The 20,940-nt window shown below is 30.3% G+C and overlaps 1 protein-coding gene across 7 annotated transcripts in view; it reads left to right on the plus strand.

The window, feature by feature from the left end:
* The window catches only part of LOC129958840 (cAMP-specific 3',5'-cyclic phosphodiesterase, isoforms N/G-like), a 327,156-nt gene extending 317,364 nt beyond the window's left edge, over nt 1-9,792 (plus strand). For all 7 annotated transcript variants that reach the window (XM_056071557.1, XM_056071561.1, XM_056071555.1 and 4 more), the window contains one exon: nt 7,148-9,792. In XM_056071557.1, coding sequence (XP_055927532.1) covers nt 7,148-7,390 — 243 coding nt within the window. In that variant the 3' untranslated portion in view covers nt 7,391-9,792. The remainder of the gene's footprint in view (nt 1-7,147) is intronic.
* Nucleotides 9,793-20,940: the final 11,148 nt, after the last annotated feature.

Here is a 20,940-nt window from a genome sequence, read left to right on the forward strand (position 1 = left end):
GTATTCTGTGTCGGAAGATTTGGACAGCTTAAACTTTTAATTTTGCTGGCGAAGTCCTCTTGTATGCCCCAGATATTTCAGCTCATATTGAGTAAATTTACTTCTAGAAGACTTCAAGGCTAATTTCGTTCGTTTCATACGCTCAAAAATATCTTAGAAATTATATAAATTTCATACCACTTTTAAGATAATATTGAAATGTCATCAATATAAGGGTTGTTATATTCATTGCACCCATTCACAATTTCGTTTATAATTTTTCTGAAATTATGTAGGAAACTTTTCAAATGTCTGTTTATTCTCCCTTTCTCGACTTGTAGCAAAAGCAGCTATTTTCTGGGCTCTTTTGTTCAGAGAAACCTGCAATAACATTTAATTCAGTCACGCAAGTGATAAAACTGACTTTAACTGCAATTTCTACAAATTACTCAATGTTCAGAATAGAATAATTATGAGTTCGTTTCCTGTAGTTGATACTGCATCCAAGACCCCTTCCCGGCAATTTGACAAGAATCATTCATGAAGTATATTCAGAGGCCTCCAGCTCAATAATGTTGTACTTAGACATTTTTCCTATTTTAGTTTTAAGTAAATCATTTTTGTGATTTGTCATCCTGTAGAGTTATCCGTTTGGTCTCTGTTTAATTTGATGTCGTCTCTATAAAAATAGGTTTTACCTTCAATATTTTATTAACAAAGTTTCTAGCAGCCTTATTTGTCATTAGCCTTACTCTATCCCTTATTCTATGACAATTTTTCTCAAGTATTTCCATCAAATTATGTGTTCATTGGAGTCAGAAAACCTGTAAAGAACATCTTCTTCTGGCTTTGATGCTATGTCCGATTCCGTTTCCTAATCATATTCTATATTTATTAACATAGGTTTCTTAAAATATTGTTCTAACATATTATTATAATATATTTTATTTATTTATGGTTTTCAATAAAAACTGACTCTGTAATTTGTATCTGATAACTTTTTCTCTATGCTGCCTGGCCCTTTCCCACTGAGGAACTAATTTATATGGTTTGTTTATTGATTACACGAAATTATCTTTGTGGCATTTTGATCACAACATTTTCTCCCGTTTTTCCTTCATTTCCTTCATTGTTTGTTTAGCTAATCCGTGATTTCCCCTTAATCAGTTTATTAATTCAAAAACGCATTCCTGAAATGTGTTTCCCTGTTCCGGTGCTTTTAACCCTTTCTCATTTTTCTCATTCACAAGAATATAGCTGGAGCTCTAAAATTATATCTATACACAAGTACAGCAGAGATCAAACCTGTAACAATCATTATTTAGAGTTCTTATTGCAGACAGAGCAACGGGATATTTGAATTTCCTAATCAAAAGCTACTTCAATACTCAAGACTTTCAAGACTCGCTTATAGGAAACATTCTACTGTATAACTCTGTGAATAGTAAAAGGAATTTCTAACGATACTAATTGCGAACTTTCCTAAATATTCAACTGTTAAAATGCTGATAAAAGAATGCCTTTAGTCTGGCAATTTGTCTCAGAAAATCCATAGGACTAAAACTCGGAAACCGACATTTTGTTTCAGAAAACCCATATGAATAAAATTTTAAAAAATTGCATTCACCATCAAATTGGACATTATATCTGACACGGGAACCACATTAAGTACTTAGATGCCAAACATATTACAATAGTTAGACATATATGGCCTTTCGTCGAGGAAGGCAAATGCCTACAGACATCAATAGCAACTTTTTCAGAAAATTTCAGCTATTACAGCAACAGTCGCTCACTTATTGTATCTTTTCATTGTTCGTTGACTTCTCAACCCCCTGACAGGTATCACAAGCTTGAACAAACTTTTCAATTTCAGAATAAATGCTTACTAATCTATTCTTAGTTTGAAGAATTCCTAAATGACCTCAAATTCCTTCATAAAACGTTTCTTTAATTTTCTCCTTGGGTATTTTAGAAACAACTGTAAAATATATATCTTTTAACATTATTTAACCTCTCTTTCTCTAAAACTCTATTTTTAATATCAAAGTTAATATAAATTCAATATAAATTCAAATAATGACGCTAATTCTTTATTCTTTTGTTGTTAACGTATGAAAATACTTGAGTCGAAATGGATTACATTGTTTAGAGGATCGCTGAGATTAGCATTGGGTCAAATTTCCACTTTTTCCGTTATTTCTCCTTGTTTTTTCATAATTTGATATTTCCTCTTTGTGTTTCGACGTTCATTTGCCCATTTATAAATTATCATCATTCATACATCGCTTCATTTGGGATCGAATAACTTCAATGTTAACGCTCTAGGCTTTCAATCTGTAATTTTCTTCATTTTTTAAAAGAGATCTTCGGTTTGATTACCTAAAACATACCATCCTTGATCTAACTTATTCAGCTTTAGTTGCTACAGTGCCCAAATCACATTCTACGTTTATTTGATCAACGATTAAATACATCAAATGATCACTGAATGTATGCTAAATCTGTATTTACTACCGCATCCTCTATCTACACTGCTTGACAATTGCTAAGAAACAAGTGATTTATGCAAAGTTGCGTCTCAAACATCTGACCAATAAAAGTTAATTCAAGTTGAGAGGGCGTGGTAGACCAAGACTCGTTATCTGTAGACATTGCATACAAGCTCATGATTCATATGAAAATTCATGCTGTTTGATGTCTGACCCAAAGTAGTGCAGGATGTTATAAAAGTTTTTTCTCTGAAATTCTGTTTGGTTCTTGCAATAATTAAGAGCAAAATGTCAACAAGATATCATTTGAGTGCCTACGATCGTGGGCGAGCAGTTGGACGATTGGAAGCAGGTCAAAGTGTCACCACTGTAGTTGCTGCAATGGGTGTATCAAAGAGAGTCATATCGCGATTAAAGAAGGCCGCTGAAGGTGGAAATGCTTTGCAAAAGCATACCGGGGGTCGTGGTAGGAACACCACACCTTTAGAGAATCGCTGTGTAGCCCTCGTGGCAAAAAGGAACAGAAATTTTACTCCTGGCCAGATAGCTGCAAACCTTGCAACCGCTACCGGTACGCATGTTTCTGCAAGAACCATCTCACGGCGATTAAATCAAGTTGGTTTGTATACATGGAAGCCTGTTCGTTGCATCCCGCTTCAACCACGCCATCGTAGTGAGAGATTACGCTGGTGTGAGGAACATGTTGGTTGGGATATCCAAAATTGGTCTAGAGGGAGGCTCACAGACGAATCTCGTTTCAGTGTGACAAGCGAATCTGGCCACCAATTACTGTGGAGAGAGCGTGGAAGACGTTACGCACAACAGTTTGTTAGTGAACGTGATCGGTACGGCCAAGGCGTGATGGTGTGGGCAGGCATCATGCACAATGGTAGAACACCGCTTCACATCTTTGAGCGAGGAAGCGTTACATCGCAACAGTATTGCAGAGAGGTTATTCTGGATCATGTTCGTCTTTTTAAGGGTGCTGTAGGTCCAGACTTTTTGTTTATGGACGATAATGTGCTGCCACACAGAAGCTTTGAGGTATCGGGCACACTGCAAAGTGAAACTATTGTCCGTATGCAATGACCTGCTTACTCTCCCGACCTAAATCCCATTGAACATACCTGGGATGCTCTTGGAAGACGTGTTTTACAAAGAACCATCCCTCCCCGAACAGGGCAAGAGCTCAAAATCGCCTTGAGAAAGGAGTGGGACAATATCCCCCAAGAACTCCTCGATAGTTTTTTTTAGAGCATGGAGAACAGATGCAAAATATGTATTAGTGTCCGTGGTCATCACACATCTTACTAAGGTACTTATGCCTGCATCATTCTTACCTGAAGATCAATTTTTGTGGAACTGTTTGGAAATCATCCAAGGAGCATCTTTTTTTATTTTTAAGTTTTTAATTCTTTGATATGTCGATATCAGCACCATTTTTCACTATAATAAATGCACATTCTCCCTACTAAATATGTACTTAGTATCATTTCTTCAATCATTGACTGCACTTAATTACTCCGAAAAACGTAACTGTTCCTTAGCAATTGTCAAGCAGTGTATATATTTCTGGAAGTCGGATTTAGAAATTAGATAATGACGGCTTCACGAGATACGTAGACTCCCAGTTTGCGATTTACCTCCGATTAGTGAACTCGAATTTGTGGACATTGAAGTACTCAGAGCCTCAATCGAAACATTGCATCTATTTATTTTATCAAAATTTGTTTCTCATTTTTTACCAAAGTTTTTGCAATTCCTTTCCTTTCTTCAAATTCGAATTTCAAGGAACTTAATAACTTTTATGTTTGTTGTTTGGAATATTATGTGTTCGAATTGAATTACCAGTTGCTTTAATTTTGAGATACCCTAATTTTGTTTTAGAAATCGATGTATTTTTTAGTATTTTTAAATTTCTCCATTTTAGATATTAACTCAATCGAAGAAATTGAAATTTCTCATTTATCCAGGAAATTTTCCTGAAAATCGTCAGATGCCCTCCTTTTGATTAAGTTCTTTTTCATTAGATCTTTAAATCTCTCAAACATTTCTATTTAAGGCTTGTTAACAATCCCTCTAAGTATATCTTGAATTCATAATAGAAATTCGGCCATGGAATTGGTGTTTTTCTGAGCCTTTACTTAAAATCGAATCTACTGCTATCGAAATTTTTCGGTGGTAAATCTTTTCAGCTGTACAAACTTAATATATTGATAGTCCCGATCATCTTCTTCGTTTCACGAACTATTAAATTATTTATCTTTGTCAGCAAAACACTGATAATATGGGACATTCATCTTTCCTTAATATTCTACGTATTCTGATTCCTTCTTCTCAAAAAGTTTAGGAAATAAACTTGTCTCATTCGTTAAAAAATTTTTTTTGAAAATTTTCATTAAAGATTAGTCTAGTACTTGAATCAGAATTTTCTTGTTCTACTTTATGGCATTCTAATCTCCATCATTTTTTTCTTATCTCAAATCCTCTCTTCTGTTTTTCTGAAGTTTCCTTTTCTATTCCCTCATCAATTATTTACTATGCATATTAATAATTGATTCTGGCTCATAATTTTTTAGCTTTTAAATATTTTAAATATATTGCCCATAAATAACTATTCGCTTCCTTTTCTCATTTCCAGTTTATATTTATTCATAAGAGTATCTAAAATTTATACAGATTTCTCATTTTATACAGTTAAGTATTTGAAATTACCATCCGCAGCTGCAATAGTGGTTTCAATAATTGAAATATAAAAATCAGTTTTAAATTGAAAATAATTTGATCCTCTTGCTCGAATTTTTATTTTTTTATTCTGTATTGAGCTATCAAAATTCTTTAAAATTAGATGATATAACCGCAATCATAGTAAATTTCAACATCAACTAACTATCATCTTTTCAAAGTCTCATCATTTCGAATTATAACCAATAAGTTTTTAGTGTGTTTTATACTACTAATTACAATGCTCATGTCAGTACTTTTATTCTGAAGTTATTTACTGTTCATTTTCATTTCAAAACGATTTTGTACTAAATAATCAAGCATGAAATGAATGTAAGTTTTGATGGTATTAAGTAAACTCATCAGCTTCTTCTTGAATGAAACCTGTCTAACCAGAAGCTGAAGGCACCACAGTAAAAAAATCAATTTCTAAATATTCTAATTAATATAAAGTGGATTTTAAAATTGATGCAGTTACTGGAAAGGACAATATTTGAAATAAAAGTTCTTTAAAAGATTTATTTTTAATTTTTAAAGTTTTAATAAACACATTAATCGATTTCCAGTGAATAGATTAATAAATGAAGTGATAGTATTTAAAAAAGGTAAGATTAATAAAATTTAAAAAATAATTTTGACAAATGAACAATATGCTAAGCTTAAAATGTAACAGTCGTGCAATGAAATTAAGTAGTCATCGGCCTAATATTAAAAAAGAAAAAAAAATTATAATAAATAAATAAACTCGTTGGACTTAAGTACGAACGCATTTAAGTACCGCAAACATCTAAAATACGGAGGCACGTTTTTTCCAATTTTATGATTGAACTTTGAATCATCCAAAACAAATTCAAATTATTGTTAATGATATTAATAAGCAAGTTAACTGGACAGTGAAAACGGATTTTCCTCATTAGGTTTTGAAGTCCCTCCAGGGACTCGTTTTACAAGGGGAATGCATCTATTACTATGCGAATGCCAGAGGGATGCTTCATTTTCAATGCTGCATACCTATTTCGCTTAATACAGTGTGCGAAAAACCGCCACTGCTGTACTTTGTATCTGAATACTCTGCATGCATAATTAAAAATGCAGAAATGTGCATGGACTTTTGCATGATTATTTATGTGTTTCCATCTGTTGTTTTAAGATATTGTTACTTTTTAATGGGAAGAAAAATGAAGTTGACTTCTTTTATGTGATATGTTTTTTCTCTAATAATAAAGAAGTTGTTTAATGTTTTATTTCTGCTTAGTTTTATTTTTCTTTTGTTTAAAAGACGGATTTTCAGTGCAATAAAAACAAAAATTCTTAGATTTTTTTTTTTTTTTGTATATAGCTATAACATTCTCAATTCCAAAGTGTTATTATCTATCTTTTGGATTCTGATGAGTATATATGTTTGATTCTGAACACTTAATGTTTAGAATAATGTTCTGCAAAGTGTGAGTGTAAAATATTTAAAAATTAAGGAATATTAAATGAAGTTTTAATCGTGCATAATGTGGAATAAAGTAAATATCAAAAAAAAAGTACATTTCAAAAAATTGGTTAACAATTTCTTCTTATACTTATATAAAATTTTCACATATAAATAATGATATATGGAAAGTAATATTTTATATAAACCTGATGCTTTTAACAAATTATGTAGATCAAAGTACGGCATATTTTCTTAGATTTCTGTAGAATACTAAAAGATAAATCATGTGTGTTATTATATCGACTGCTTTAGTATTCCAGGCGGGAATGATACACATTGCAAAGTCTAGGTATTTCAGACAGTACAGAAATAGTCTTTGGAAAGCTTAAAAAGTTTCCTACGTCAGCCATTTCATTTAAAAGTTGCTTTTCATATTTAACTGGTAACATATACAATGAAACATTCAGTAAACAGCAGGATTATTAAAAGCGTTCTTTTAAAATTTTGACGAAGTTGTTATATATTCCAGGTGGGATTTATTGATTACATCGTACATCCCTTGTGGGAGACTTGGGGTGACCTTGTGCACCCAGATGCCCAAGACATCTTGGACACCCTCGAGGAGAACAGAGATTGGTATCAGAATATGATTCCGCTGAGCCCTTCAAGCAGTCAGAAAGATGTCTCAGATGATTCGGGCAAAGAACCCATTAAATTCCAGGTGACGTTGGAAGAGCCAGAAGACGAAGAATCCGATAATGAAAAGGAGTAATGATAGGGATTCCGACCTCTGGGAAAAACCATTTTCGTTGCGAAAACCCGTCCCGAGGACAAATCTTTTTTTTTTCCGTTCAATTAATCGATTGGGTTTTCTGAAATTGGGAAAAGGAGATGAAATTGCATGAAATGGATAGCCTACTTCGTTGAAATGCTCCGAAGCAAATTACAAATGAAAATTTATTTCATTGCTTTGACTATTTTGAAGAACCTATTCGATGTATGTTTGGAACCAATTCCAAACCCCTTTTTTTTTTTTCAGTAGACTTTCTCGAATGTGGGGAGACAATAGAGGAAACGCGCAATATATTCGGTGTGGTAAAACTTTTCGCACTTGAACATTGATGATCTCAGAAAAAAATGGTATAAAACACCGACTTCGTGTGGATTGTGAATATCATTTTTGCTCTTTGTCTTTCTTTGTCGATAAACCGTTTCAAGCACATTTCGCTGCATGTTGATGTGCTATTAAGTAACAAAGCTAATTTTCCAGAATATATAAAGCAAATTTTACGCAAGTTTCCACTTTCGGTTCGGAACTGCCTTTTCTTTCCAATTTCTAAAAATTGGAAATGTGGAGCTTGTAGTCAAAGAGATCCCTGCACTCTGGTTTCCGACTATATCTCTTTCAAAGAATAACCATATTCCAGCCAATTTATTACTTAAATTTGTTCCTTAATCTAGTTAATTTTAGTCATACATTTCGTTATGTTTTTGCCACCCATAAATTAATAACGGGAAGATTCTGAATTTTCCACCATTCCTGAGCAAATCTATGTAAAAATATTACTCATTCGCTCTAATTCTTTCTAATGATAAACATAAACGCCATATTTTTTTAATAAAGGGGATAACTTATTTTACTATTTCAGGAAAGGAAATCATTTTTTTATGGAGGGCAAAAATATTTAGAGCGTTTATCAAATGTGGTACTAAACATTTAATAGAACTACATTTCATGCTGTACAAACTAGTCAGGCGTATATTTTGTCACAAATGGTTGTTCTTTGTTTCGATATCCTCCACGTTTGTAGAAATCAAAGCATATCATAGAATTTTGTAAGCCAATAGATTGTTCGTGGTCTCTAGTCAAAGAGAAAGTTCTGGACTCCATGCAACAATGCAGAGAAAAAACTTGGATAATTTAAACCGATTTTTCAAAAATTTCTCTAATTTCCCCATACTGAAATTTTTGGAGTCCAGTCCCAAGTTCTTATTAGTGAGATCCTTTGTTTCCAAACTTGAGGCTAAATAAATCGCACATGCATCTAAGAATCGGTATCTTTCGGTTCTCGATGTTTCATATTTCACCATTCATCGTGTATTTGTGTTAGTTTTTCACGTTAGTTAAATGTTTTGAATCAAAGTACAAGCCGAAGAGTGTGTCCCATGTAAATAAGTCTCTTTTTTCTCCCTTCGAAAATTTAACTTCTTGAGTGGAAATCTTAGCACTTAAGCCTCGCTATAATCCAGAGGAAGTTTCAGTTGCGGTACAGGGTAGACCATCCGCGAGGCCAGCAGTTGTACATAGACTTGTGATATGGAATTCTCTCGTTAGCCTGGGATTGTCTACGTTGGATCGCAACTGAATAGCTTCTTTTCCTGCGCCTTTAGAGTAAACTTGCATCTGTTGGCGTACAAAACAGGCTCTGCTGTGCTAGACTACTATATGTTAGAGAAGAAATGGTATTTATTTATCCAAGTGTCGCGCTTTGCTAAGCTCTATCTATGTATGCACTGTAGAGGTAGTATTGAGAAATTAATCATTCATTCATATCAGAAGAAATTCCCCATTCAAATTTCTTGTGCTTCTTCTGAGTAAACAAGATTCATTCCAGTCTGTCCTGCGCTTTGTTTGTGCTATTTAGACATTGCTGCAGCAAATAAATCTGGTTACGAGAAGAGTTTCTGTTTAAAGGATGCATGTCGCTGCATGATTTACTCGTAAGTAGTATTTAGATGCTGCAGCTGATTCGTGGTGTACAGCTATCAAAATTTAAAAATACAATTAATTGGCAAACAGCTCTTTGTATAGCATGTAATTGTGATTTTGGTATACCGTCTCACCAAAGTGCACAACTTCACATTTAAACATCTACTATTTGAGCCACTTAGAGTTTAAAGGATATTGCTTTTTAATTTCTCCACTCCACTGTGCTGTGAATTCTCTGTGGAAATTTTATAATTTGTTCTCGAGTGCCAAATTTGGCGCTTTTGCCAAATCTTTGCCAACGCTTCAAATGAAAAGCTGAGAGCAATGAAAAGTATCTAGATATGAATGGCGTTACAACTTCAAGTAGGCTCTCTTTTTATTCAAGTTGTTTATGCAGGTGACACATCTTGACGTGATTCATTGTAAAAAAATATCTGAATTTAAATAAAGGAAATTTGTGTTTATTGGTGTCTGTATATTCGTCAGATTTGTGTATTTATTTTTAACATAGTAAAAGAAATTTGTAGTTTTAGAATAGAAATAGTATAGTCTTAGAATAGTAGTAGTTATAAAAAATTAGTAGTTTTAGAATATAATTTCTTTTACTATGCAAATATATTTCATTTAATGAAAAAAATGTCATATATCTGTAAAGCTTTTAAATCGCAAATGGAAACACCAAGAAATACGAGAAAATTGTTTCAAATTAATTATTAATGATACACCTTTTGAGATTTTGTACTTACAGAATAGTGAATAAGAAGTGTTAAGTATTGTCTTTAGTGCAGAGATAAGTAATTCCATATTTATTAAATAATTTTTATCTCATTTCAATATTAAAATAAGTAGAACTGCTTTACTTAAAAGCTAATAAAGCTTAAATAGTAATAATTTACTAAAAAGCTAATTAAAATACTACATAAGAATTGTTAAGTATTGTCTTTTGTGCAGGTATAAGTAATACCATATTTAATAAATAACTTTTTATTTCATTTCAATATTTAAGTAAGTAGAACTACTTTATTTAAAAGTATAAAGGAAATGAAAAATCTAAGAGTTTTATATTAAATTTAGTCTTTATTATATTAAATATTGAAATTTACACTGACATTATATGATTTTTAAAATGGAACTTCGCTTTTTAGGTACGTCTATTTTTATGTATACTTTTTGGTACTAAACCAATTGATATTTTCGATAATAAAAAAAAATGATATTCTTCAATTAAATTTTCTTGATTCATGAAATTTTTGAGAGATAAAGTTCATTTTGAAATTTTTATACAGAATAAAAATATTCCTATTAATTTTCATTAATAAATTTTGTTTAGAAAAAAGAAAAAGAAAGAAATGATGAAAAAAGAAAGAAAGAATGAAACTTTTTTAAAGAAATGACTTTATGCTAAAAATTAAGATGATTCTTTTCATTCAAAATTCATCTTATTCTTAATATATACTCATAATGCATGAGCCAATACTTAAAAATCACAACAAAGGAAATACATTTATTATAATATCCAAGTAAATAAGAATGGCATATAACATCAAACATACAATAAAAAGGCACATAGACAGTAAAATGTTTTTCTTGGTTTTCTTCTCTTTTAGTGGCAGTGTGTAAACATAAATCGGAAGTTTACGAATAAGCAAGGAAATGTTGAACAAAGAGTAGAGTTAGTGTTTTTATAAAGGTATCTAAGCAGCAGATGAATTTCAAGATCGAGAAAAAAGTAAAATTCTTTAAAAAAATATACTTTTCGTCATGCCATGTCCTAATGAAATCTTTCGAGGCTCATTTTTTTCGCAACGAAAGTCCTTCGTTGCTGTGGATGATTATAAATCTGCAAGATGAAAATAGTCGAAGCAAAATAAAAGGATTTGATGAAATCAGAGAAAGCCACCCTTTGTTGAAAGGCTTCTCATTCGAACATATAAACTGAGAAGCTTTGTTGGAGATTTCTGGGATTTTCGCTCTGTCGTCCCAGCAGCACTATTTTCTCACTACTGGTATCGTCACTAAATAAAGAAAAGAAAGGACATCGAGATGGAAGATTAAACTCATCAAATGAATAGAAGGATCCAATTGAGACATTCCTTAGAGAATGTGTTTAAATATACAAGATTGTACATGGCATTAACTGGAATCTTAATTTAACTGAAAAACGATTTCAGTGCCATTTTCAAAATTCCAGATTTTGTACCTGTTTCTATATTCATCAAAACTTGCCATAAAATGGCCATTTAACATATTCAGTAGGGTATTATGCCTCGACACTTTATAGAAATCCTGATATAAATAATATAATAAGTATTTAAAATCCTACATGACTCCATATCTCAATGCAAAGAGATTGATCGCTATATTGATGAGAAATGCAAGATCTTACAAAAATATCTTTCTATAATACTAGCAAAAACCGTGATATTGCTCAAGAAGAAGCAGGATTCTTCCTCTGTTCATGAAGATCCTGTTGATTATATAGCCTCAACTGCTTATGTCAAACTATTGAAAGTAATCAAAGTACCAAATGCTTTATACATCCGCAGGAAACTTTTTGTTGTACAACACATCTCTCTAATGAGGCTAATATAACTGTGCATTATTTATCAAATGCATGAAAAGCTAACTGTTGGATTACTAGACTGATTTATGCACTGGGATTTCTTAACGAGTTCTTCAAGCTTCAATCCACAAATAACTTTTCCTCACCATTAAATATATAGTCTTCAAAAGGCATCAGAAAGGTAAGTGACAGTTTTTAGCAGCATGAATCCAGTTATTTAAACAAAAGTGACCGTAAAACGTGTCCGACAACTAAACTGATTTTCCTTTCTAATAAGCTTCACATCAATTAAATAAGGACATTTGAACTGCAATAAAATGTAACTTAATTAAACTACTTACATTTGAAAGTTTCTTGGGATTAAGGGAAAAAAACATTGTTCTGTACCCAGTGTGAAATTGTACATTCATGTGAAACAAGAAATATTTTTTATAAGATTAAATGATAGGAGACAAAGCACAATGACACGAGTTTAAAAAATGCATATCACAAATGTGAAAACAATTACTCTTTTTGTAGTTTCAAATTATACTAGAATAATACTTTTGGCATTAAAAAGTTGAAAAGTAAGAAAATTATCTGAAATCTAATAACTTAAAATAAAAGGATATGAAATATGTAAAAAGGCTACAGGAAAATCTGTAAAAGATACAGGACTACTGATTCCATGTATTGTCATTCAAGCTTTGAATTCCGAACAGGATCTTGATTTTTAGACTTTGGATCATGTTCTTTCGAACTTCCTGTTTGAATTGTAACCAGTGGTGCTTCAGTGCTGCCATCTAGTGATAGCTGTCTGGTTCCTAGAATGTATCTAGTGAAAAATCTATCTTCAGCTAGTATCTAGCTTCAGCAAATTATCAGTGCTTATTATTATCTGATTGAATTTTCTAATTATCAGGAAATTTCTCGCATATTTTTTAGTCAAATATTAGAACGACTTTTCCCTTATATCTCGCATATATTTACGTGCTGTGATAACGCACCTCAAATCAAATAAAAATGAAATTAATAGATTTATCGACGAAGAAAACTGATATATGAGTTTACGTTAAATATATATATATACTCATGAACGCGTTCGCTTCAAAAAATTTCTATTTCAGTAAGAAAAATGCGGCATCCTTTGCCATAAACAAATGTAACAACTTAAAATAAAACATCGTTGCTATTATTTCTATTAAGTACGCACAAGGTAAATAGTTCGAACTTGAATGCTACATATATGAATTTGGTTGTACAAATATTGGAGATTTATTTTATCATAATAATGACAATGATAATTCTAATACAATTAATTCTGATTATTGTATAACTATAGTGAACCTAAATTAAAATGTTAAATGTGATAGCCATACTTTAAATTCATCTGATGGTAATATTATAAACATGCATATATATATATATATATATATATATATATATATATATATATATATATATATATATATATATATATATATATATATATATATATATATATATATATATATATATATATATATATATATATATAAAGTTTTACACCATTAAATATACGAAGATGATATTAATGGATTTATCTACAAAACAAACCAATATATATATTCTTGAATAAACACTATATTCCATCCTTAAAGTGTTTTGCTATGGACATTTTTTTCTGAATCATAGAAATGCGACATCCTCAAACTTGAAGGCTAACAAGGCCAATAACAGATAATAATGACTTCTATGTAATTAATTCTGGTATTACCAGTTCTTCTAATGAAATTGCTATTAATAACACGCAATATAAATTATTTGAAATTCAAGGAGCTCATTGCAAATTTATTTTGGGGCAATATTGCCGATTTAGTTTATCATAATAATGCTAATAATATTACAAATGTAATTTATTCCAGCCACTGTAATAAAACTAATTCCAATATTAAGGAAAACCTAAATAAAGTGGTTAGAAGGATAACATGCTAAAATGATAACTTAAATTCATTTGCTGATAATACTATTAATATGTATACAATGGATACTATATTCATTTGTATTCAAAGTAAAAAGGTCCTGTATTTTCTTTCATCTCGTCTGAATTATTACCATCATCGCTACCATGCTGCCATCTGTTGATTTTACAAACTCGCCTCGCATTTTTTTTTTTTTTTTTTTTTTTTTTTTTTTCATAATTTGATTGAACTCTGCCAAATATCGGAAAGTTTTCGTTACTTAATAGTTCCGAACTTTTAAAATGACTTACTCCCTATATTTCGCACATATTTATGTGCCATGACGACACACAACTAAATAGATGAGTAGAGTATTCCCCTCCAAACTTTTCTATTTAGATAAATGCAACATTCTCAATCATGATGAAATGAAATATTTTAAATAGTATCTAGATGATATTACTACCTCTATAAGGGATGCACAAGGTAAGTGGCTTCAAATCCAATGATTATGGGCTAAATTTGGCTGCTTCAATATTGCAGATTTAATTTATCATAATAATGCTGAAAATCGCTTCATTAATGAATAATGCTTCATTTATCATAAAATGAAAGGGTCAACATGATAACATGCGGTAATAATAAATTAATCTATAATAATAGTATTTTTATGCATAATAAATATATTCGTTTGGATTCCGACCACAAAAGTCTTGAATTTTCTTACCCACCGTTTAAGAAGTAGCTGTCGGCGCCTCCATGACGCCCTCTATTGTTAACTTTCACAAATTCAAGTTCCTCAATGTATTTATTATTATTATTATTATTATTTGATCGAATTTTGCTACTCGATGCGTTAATAATAAATTAATCTATAATAATATAGTTTTTATACGCAATAAATATATTCCTTTGGATTCCAACCACGAAAACTCTTGAATTTTCATACCCATCGTTTAAATTGTAGCTCTCTGCGTCTCCATGACGCCCTCTATTGTCAACTTTCACAAATTCAAGTTTCACAATGTTTTATTATTATTTTATCAAACTATGCTACTCATCAGAAAATTTTCCCATTTTTGTTTAGTGCTAAACTTTTAGACTGATTTTTAACCTGTGCTAGCACGTCATAACGTGCTGTGATGGCGCACCATCAAATGCTCAATCATTGAATTTATCAACAAAGTACACTTATGTACAGATTTGAATAAAAAGTATACTTTCGAGCGCGTTCGTCTTCAAACATTGTTACTTGTCCCAGAAATAGGTGACATCCTAAATATAGATGTAAAGAAATAACTTAAGCGAATTTTTATCGATTTTACATCCACTATTAATAATATACAAATTAAATCCTTAATAACATAAAACGTTTAACGTTATTATTACAGCATCTTTGCAATAACTCACGACATTTAAAATATTGAACAAAATCCTGGAGATATCATACAATATCTTCTAATAACTGAAGTAGCTGAAATTCAATGCTATTTGAGTATATTTAGCTTATCATAATAATAGTAATTGTACTACTAATATAATTAATTCTACTCATTTTATTACTAAGTAAAACAAAGGTGAATGTGATAGCTTATGATAAGGATAACTTAATTCATCTAGTGATATTACTCTGAATATGTATGCTATTGATAATGAATATATTCGTTTGGATTCCGTGCAGGAAGGTCATGTATTTTTTCATACCCTTTCTGAACTAGTTGCTGTTGCTTCATGCTGCCACCTATTTGCAACTTTTGGAAATTCAAATTTTTCAAGGTTTTTATTGTTTGATCGAATTATGCTAATTATCAGATGCGTTTTTCATTTTTTAAATGCTAAACTGTCAGAAATATTTTTACACTATGTCACGAACATCCTTATAAGTTATGATGATATATTACCAAATGAACGAAGATGAAATCAATAGATTCATCGACAAAGAAAACCTGAATACGGAGCTGGATAAAAACTAAGATTCCCAGCGCATTCGCCTCAAAATGTAGCTTGTACCAGAAATATTCGACATTCTTAATCAAGAAGAAATGTTATAACTTCAACAGATTCTAGTTAATGGTACTAACATTATTAATGACGTACAAGTTAAGGCCCTATTAGCATAAAATGCTTAACATTAATATTACGCTATCTTCACAATATCACGGCATTTAAAATATTAAACAACATTGTAGAGATATCATTTAATATCTTGTGCTAACAGAGGTATCTTGAAATTCAATGTTATATTGTTAGATTTAGTTTATCATAATAATGCTAATTGTACTACTAAGTTAATTCTGCTCGTTATAATGCTAAGCAAAATCTAGATGTAGTAATTTACCAGATATCTTAAGATAATGATAATTTGCATTCATCTGATGGTATTGTTGTTAATATTTATACTATTGATGATTAATATATTCGTTTGGATTCCGAGCAGGAAAGTCATGTACTTTTTTTTCTCCTTCGTAACTGCAGCTAACATTGCCTCCATGCTGCCATCTAGCTGCAGTTTTTGGAAATTCAGCTTTCGCATTGTTCTTTTATTATTTGGCTGAATCATTCTACTTATTGGATACTTTTTGCATTTTCTTTAGTGTTAAAATGTCAGAATGATTTTTACTTTGTTTCTTTATATTTCTTGATGGCACTCATCAAATGCAAGGGGATGAAATCAATGAATTTATCGACAAAGAAACGTAAAAAATTATGCTTCCCAGCACGTTAGTCTATAAGCATTTCTGTCTGTCTGAAAAATATGCGACATACTCAGTCATGAAAGAAAAAAAATTTCAACAGATTCTAGTTGACGTTACTACCAATATTAATAACGTACAAGGTTAAGTCCTTATTAGCTCAAATGTCAAATAACATTGTCACGATATTTTTATATCTCAGGCATTCAGAATATTAAATAATATGGTGGAGATATCATACAATATCTTGTGCTAATAGGGTAGCTCTAAATTCAATGTTATTTGACTAAATTCCGTTGTTTATCATAATCATGCTAATTGTACTTCTAATGTAATTATTTCTGCTTTTTGTACTGTTAAGCGAAACCTAAATGAAGTGTGCAATATGATAATTTAAATTCCTCTAATGATAATACTATTAATATGCATATTACTGATAATAAATAAACTCTTTCAGATTCCGAGTAGGATAGTCATGTATTTCCCGATATTGGACCGGAACTGTAGCTATCGTTGTCTCCATGCTGCCATCTAATAGCAGCGTTAGCAAATTTAATTTTCTCAGCTTTTCTATAATTTTTGTGAATTTTGCTAATTATCAGATAATTTTTTGCTCTTTTTTAACACTAAACAATTATAACAACTTTTCCCCTTTGTTTTGCAGGTATGTACGTGGCATGATGGAACACTATTAAATAAACGAGGATAAAATCAATAGATTTATTGAGGAAGCGCAGAAATGTATGAATTTGATTAAAAAGTATACTCCCAATCCCATTCGCTTCGGATCATTTTTATTTAACCAAGAAAAATACAACATACTCAACCAAGAAAAAATGACACAACAATATTTTAGATTTAATTTATTATAGTAATTTTTATGATACTTCTATTGTAATTAGTTTTGACTATTTTAATGCTAAGAATAAGAATAAAGATCAACGAGGCCTTTGTTATTAGAATTTCTCCAAATGTAATAATAAAGAAATTATTATTCCTTTATTTTAATCGATAATTTATTTGTAGAACTATAAATCAATTATTGGATCCTAATGGCTGTAAAAAATCAACAAAGGTTTGGCGTCTAAGCTCAGTTCGTACAAAAGAGAGCATCAAAATAATGCTTAAAAATATTTTTGAAATTCACTGATTAACATGTAAAAAATAAGTGAAAAATATTTTTAAAAAAAGGCATATTGTCACCACTTTAAAGCCTCTCTCAGAGAAATTGCAGCTTAAAAAAAAGAAATGGATATATTAGCAAGTTTTTGTGTAATTGTTCTAAACCAAATAAACACAGACTCCATGTCTATCCAAAATGTATCAAGCAAAGAAAAAAAAAAAAAAATCCTATTTTTTTTTTTCACTGGATATACATTTTGTTGATATTGCAGTTGTGAGATTTTAAAGAATAAAGCAAATTCTAACAACACAGAAGTTGGACTTTCTTAAAGCCTTCATATTGCGTAAATGCGAAAGTTACCCTCTTCTAACGAATCGTGTTGCAACCGGACGTATGGGTAAGTAATTATCTTTGGACATTGATAATGATTGAGGTCGATCCGAATAAAATTATTTCCAAGTAAACATTCATTTTTGATGGTGATCACACTGGTATATTTACCATTTTATGAATAGGACGTTTCAGTGTTTGTAATCATATTTAGTCGCCACCTTTTAAATTCGAATGAGTTACTGCTAAGCTGTTTCTTGTTATTGGTTCGCTACTAAAACTTGTTCAGTGTGTGTATTGAAACTGTATTTAAATATTTAACATCAACATGATTCAAGTATTTGAATCATATTGATACTTACTATATGATTTAAGAATTGGAGCTGCTTAATTCGGTAATATTTCCTTAATCACAGTGAAATCTAGCGAGTAATGTAATTTCCTCCTTGCTTTTACTTTTCGTACACTTCTGTTTTCTTCGATTTTTCATCCTTATGTGCTGTAATAATTTTTTCATAAAAATAAGCATTATTATTGTAATATGATTAAAATGCTGAATATATCTTCCAAACATCTTTCACGTCTTTTTTATTACAATTGTTAATTATATGTTTATTCAAATAAAACAGAAATAAGATATTTTGGTGAAGAACTCTAGAGATTTCATTAAATCTCTTTTTGCAGTAATGATTAATTTTGGAAGATTAAATGTTTTGGCTCTTAAATTTAGTCTATAAGAAGAATTGTTGTTTGGAAAATTTAAAACGTTAGTTTTACTTAACACACGCGTAAATTACTTTCATGTCACAATAGAAAATTTATAAATGAAGTTTTTGTACTGTATTATAAGAAATATATAATTAATTTTAAATGTTTTTCAGAGGTACTACTGTTTGTGGGAAGAACCAAGTGTTAAGGTTTCTAGGAGTTTGTAAATGTAATTTAATACTATTTTGTTTTTATTTCAGTGAGAATAAAGTTTTTTTCGGGAAATTCAAGGACCGATGTCAATGTTCCAGAGGTAATATCGTCACTTACAGGTAGTATGAATCAATTTTCTTTAAATTATCATTAGAAAATTCAATTTTAATAACATTTGAATTGCAGAGATCATGCAAGATATCTTATAAACATTTTATTGCTTCGTTTTTAACCCCTCCAGCGATGAATATTCTTGATTTAATTACATTCATGTCTGAGCAATGGTTATTAAAAGTCAATACATGGAGATATTTGGTATGTATTCCAATATTCATTATCTGGATGATTTTTGTTTATCTTTAAAAATTTCGAGACGCCTAACTACAGACTAGCTGTTAGGAATAAAGGATTTTTTTTTTTTTTTTTACCTAAACAACCTGAAGGATTAGCTCAATAAAAACATATATACATTTTTATTACACTATTTATTCGTTAGTAAAATGTTATTGCAATTGCTATTTTCATTTTATGTAATATTTATGTAAGATATTATATTGGTATGTATAATATCTTACATATTCCTAACAGACTAGTTTATTCCTAACAGACTAGCTAGACCTACTTTATTCCTAACAGACTAGCTGTTAGGAATAAAGGAGTTTTTTTTTTTTTTTTTTTTTTTTTACCTAAACAACCTGAAGGATTAGCTCAATAAAAACATATATACATTTTTATTACACTATTTATTCGTTAGTAAAATGTTATTGCAGTTGCTATTTTCATTTTATGTAATATTTTATGTAAGATATCTTATAAACATTTTATTGCTTCGTTTTTAACCCTTCCAGCGATGAATATTCTTGATTTAATTACATTCATGTCTGAGCAATGGTTATTAAAAGTCAATACATGGAGATATTTGGTATGTATTCCAATATTCATTATCTGGATGGTTTTTGTTTATCTTTAAAAATTTCGAGACGCCTAACTACAGACTAGCTGTTAGGAATAAAGGATTTTTTTTTTTTTTTTTTTTACCTAAACAACCTGAAGGATTAGCTCAATAAAAACATATATACATTTTTATTACACTATTTATTCGTTAGTAAAATGTTATTGCAGTTGCTATTTTCATTTTATGTAAAAATATTCAGATGATAGTTTAGAAGTCTGTGTAAAATATCTGGCTGAAATTCGGTTACAAGACATTTCATAAATAGAATTAAAATATTTAGAAATTCACGATGAAAAGACATTTCCAAGAAAAATGATTTCGAAAGGTCAGACAGTTTCTATTTGTGTTGAACTTAGAATTATGAGTTCCTATATGAAATAGAATAGCAAATAATTGAAATTGCATTTTTTCATTAAAATAAATTTTATAATTATTTTACAATTGCCAATATCTCTATTTATAATAAAGCTCAATGTGTGTGTGTGTATGTGCTTGTGTTGGCGTTCTACAGGCCAGATCGTTCTACCAACAGCTACCAAATTTGGCACGCTATAATTTGGAAGTCGGGAATATGCACCTCGGAGATACTTTAAAAAAAAATTTAATTAGAGTTTTAATTAATTAAAAATTAAGCGAAATGTTGACGTTTTTCCGCTATAACTTCCAAAAATAATACAGCAGAAAATTGATTTTTATATGATACTGTTTAAAATATAATCTTTTCAATGATATTAATGTTTTAAAGAACAAATTAAATTTCTATATTTAATGAATTTTTTAAAAAAATAATTTAATTATATTTTACAACAATTTATTTCGCGCAAAATAAAAATAAAATTTAAGCTGCACGAGCATGTTGCACGTAAAGGGGGAAAAATTAAGTTTTATCAACGCGTTGCCACAATATTGACAAAAGCTCAAATTAAAAAAATAAATTAACTATCAATCCAAATTAAATATGTAAAATTGTAATTTTCAGCACGTGTCTGTATGAAATGAAATAAATATGAAACATGATATTTTTTGATAAGTAAATGAAAAGAAACGATTTCACAATATCTATATCACTAATTCAATTAAACAGTTTCATTTAAAGCAAATATGGTTT

The sequence above is a fragment of the Argiope bruennichi genome, chromosome X1 (assembly GCF_947563725.1).
Source record: "Argiope bruennichi chromosome X1, qqArgBrue1.1, whole genome shotgun sequence".
NCBI classification, from domain to species: domain Eukaryota; kingdom Metazoa; phylum Arthropoda; class Arachnida; order Araneae; family Araneidae; genus Argiope; species Argiope bruennichi.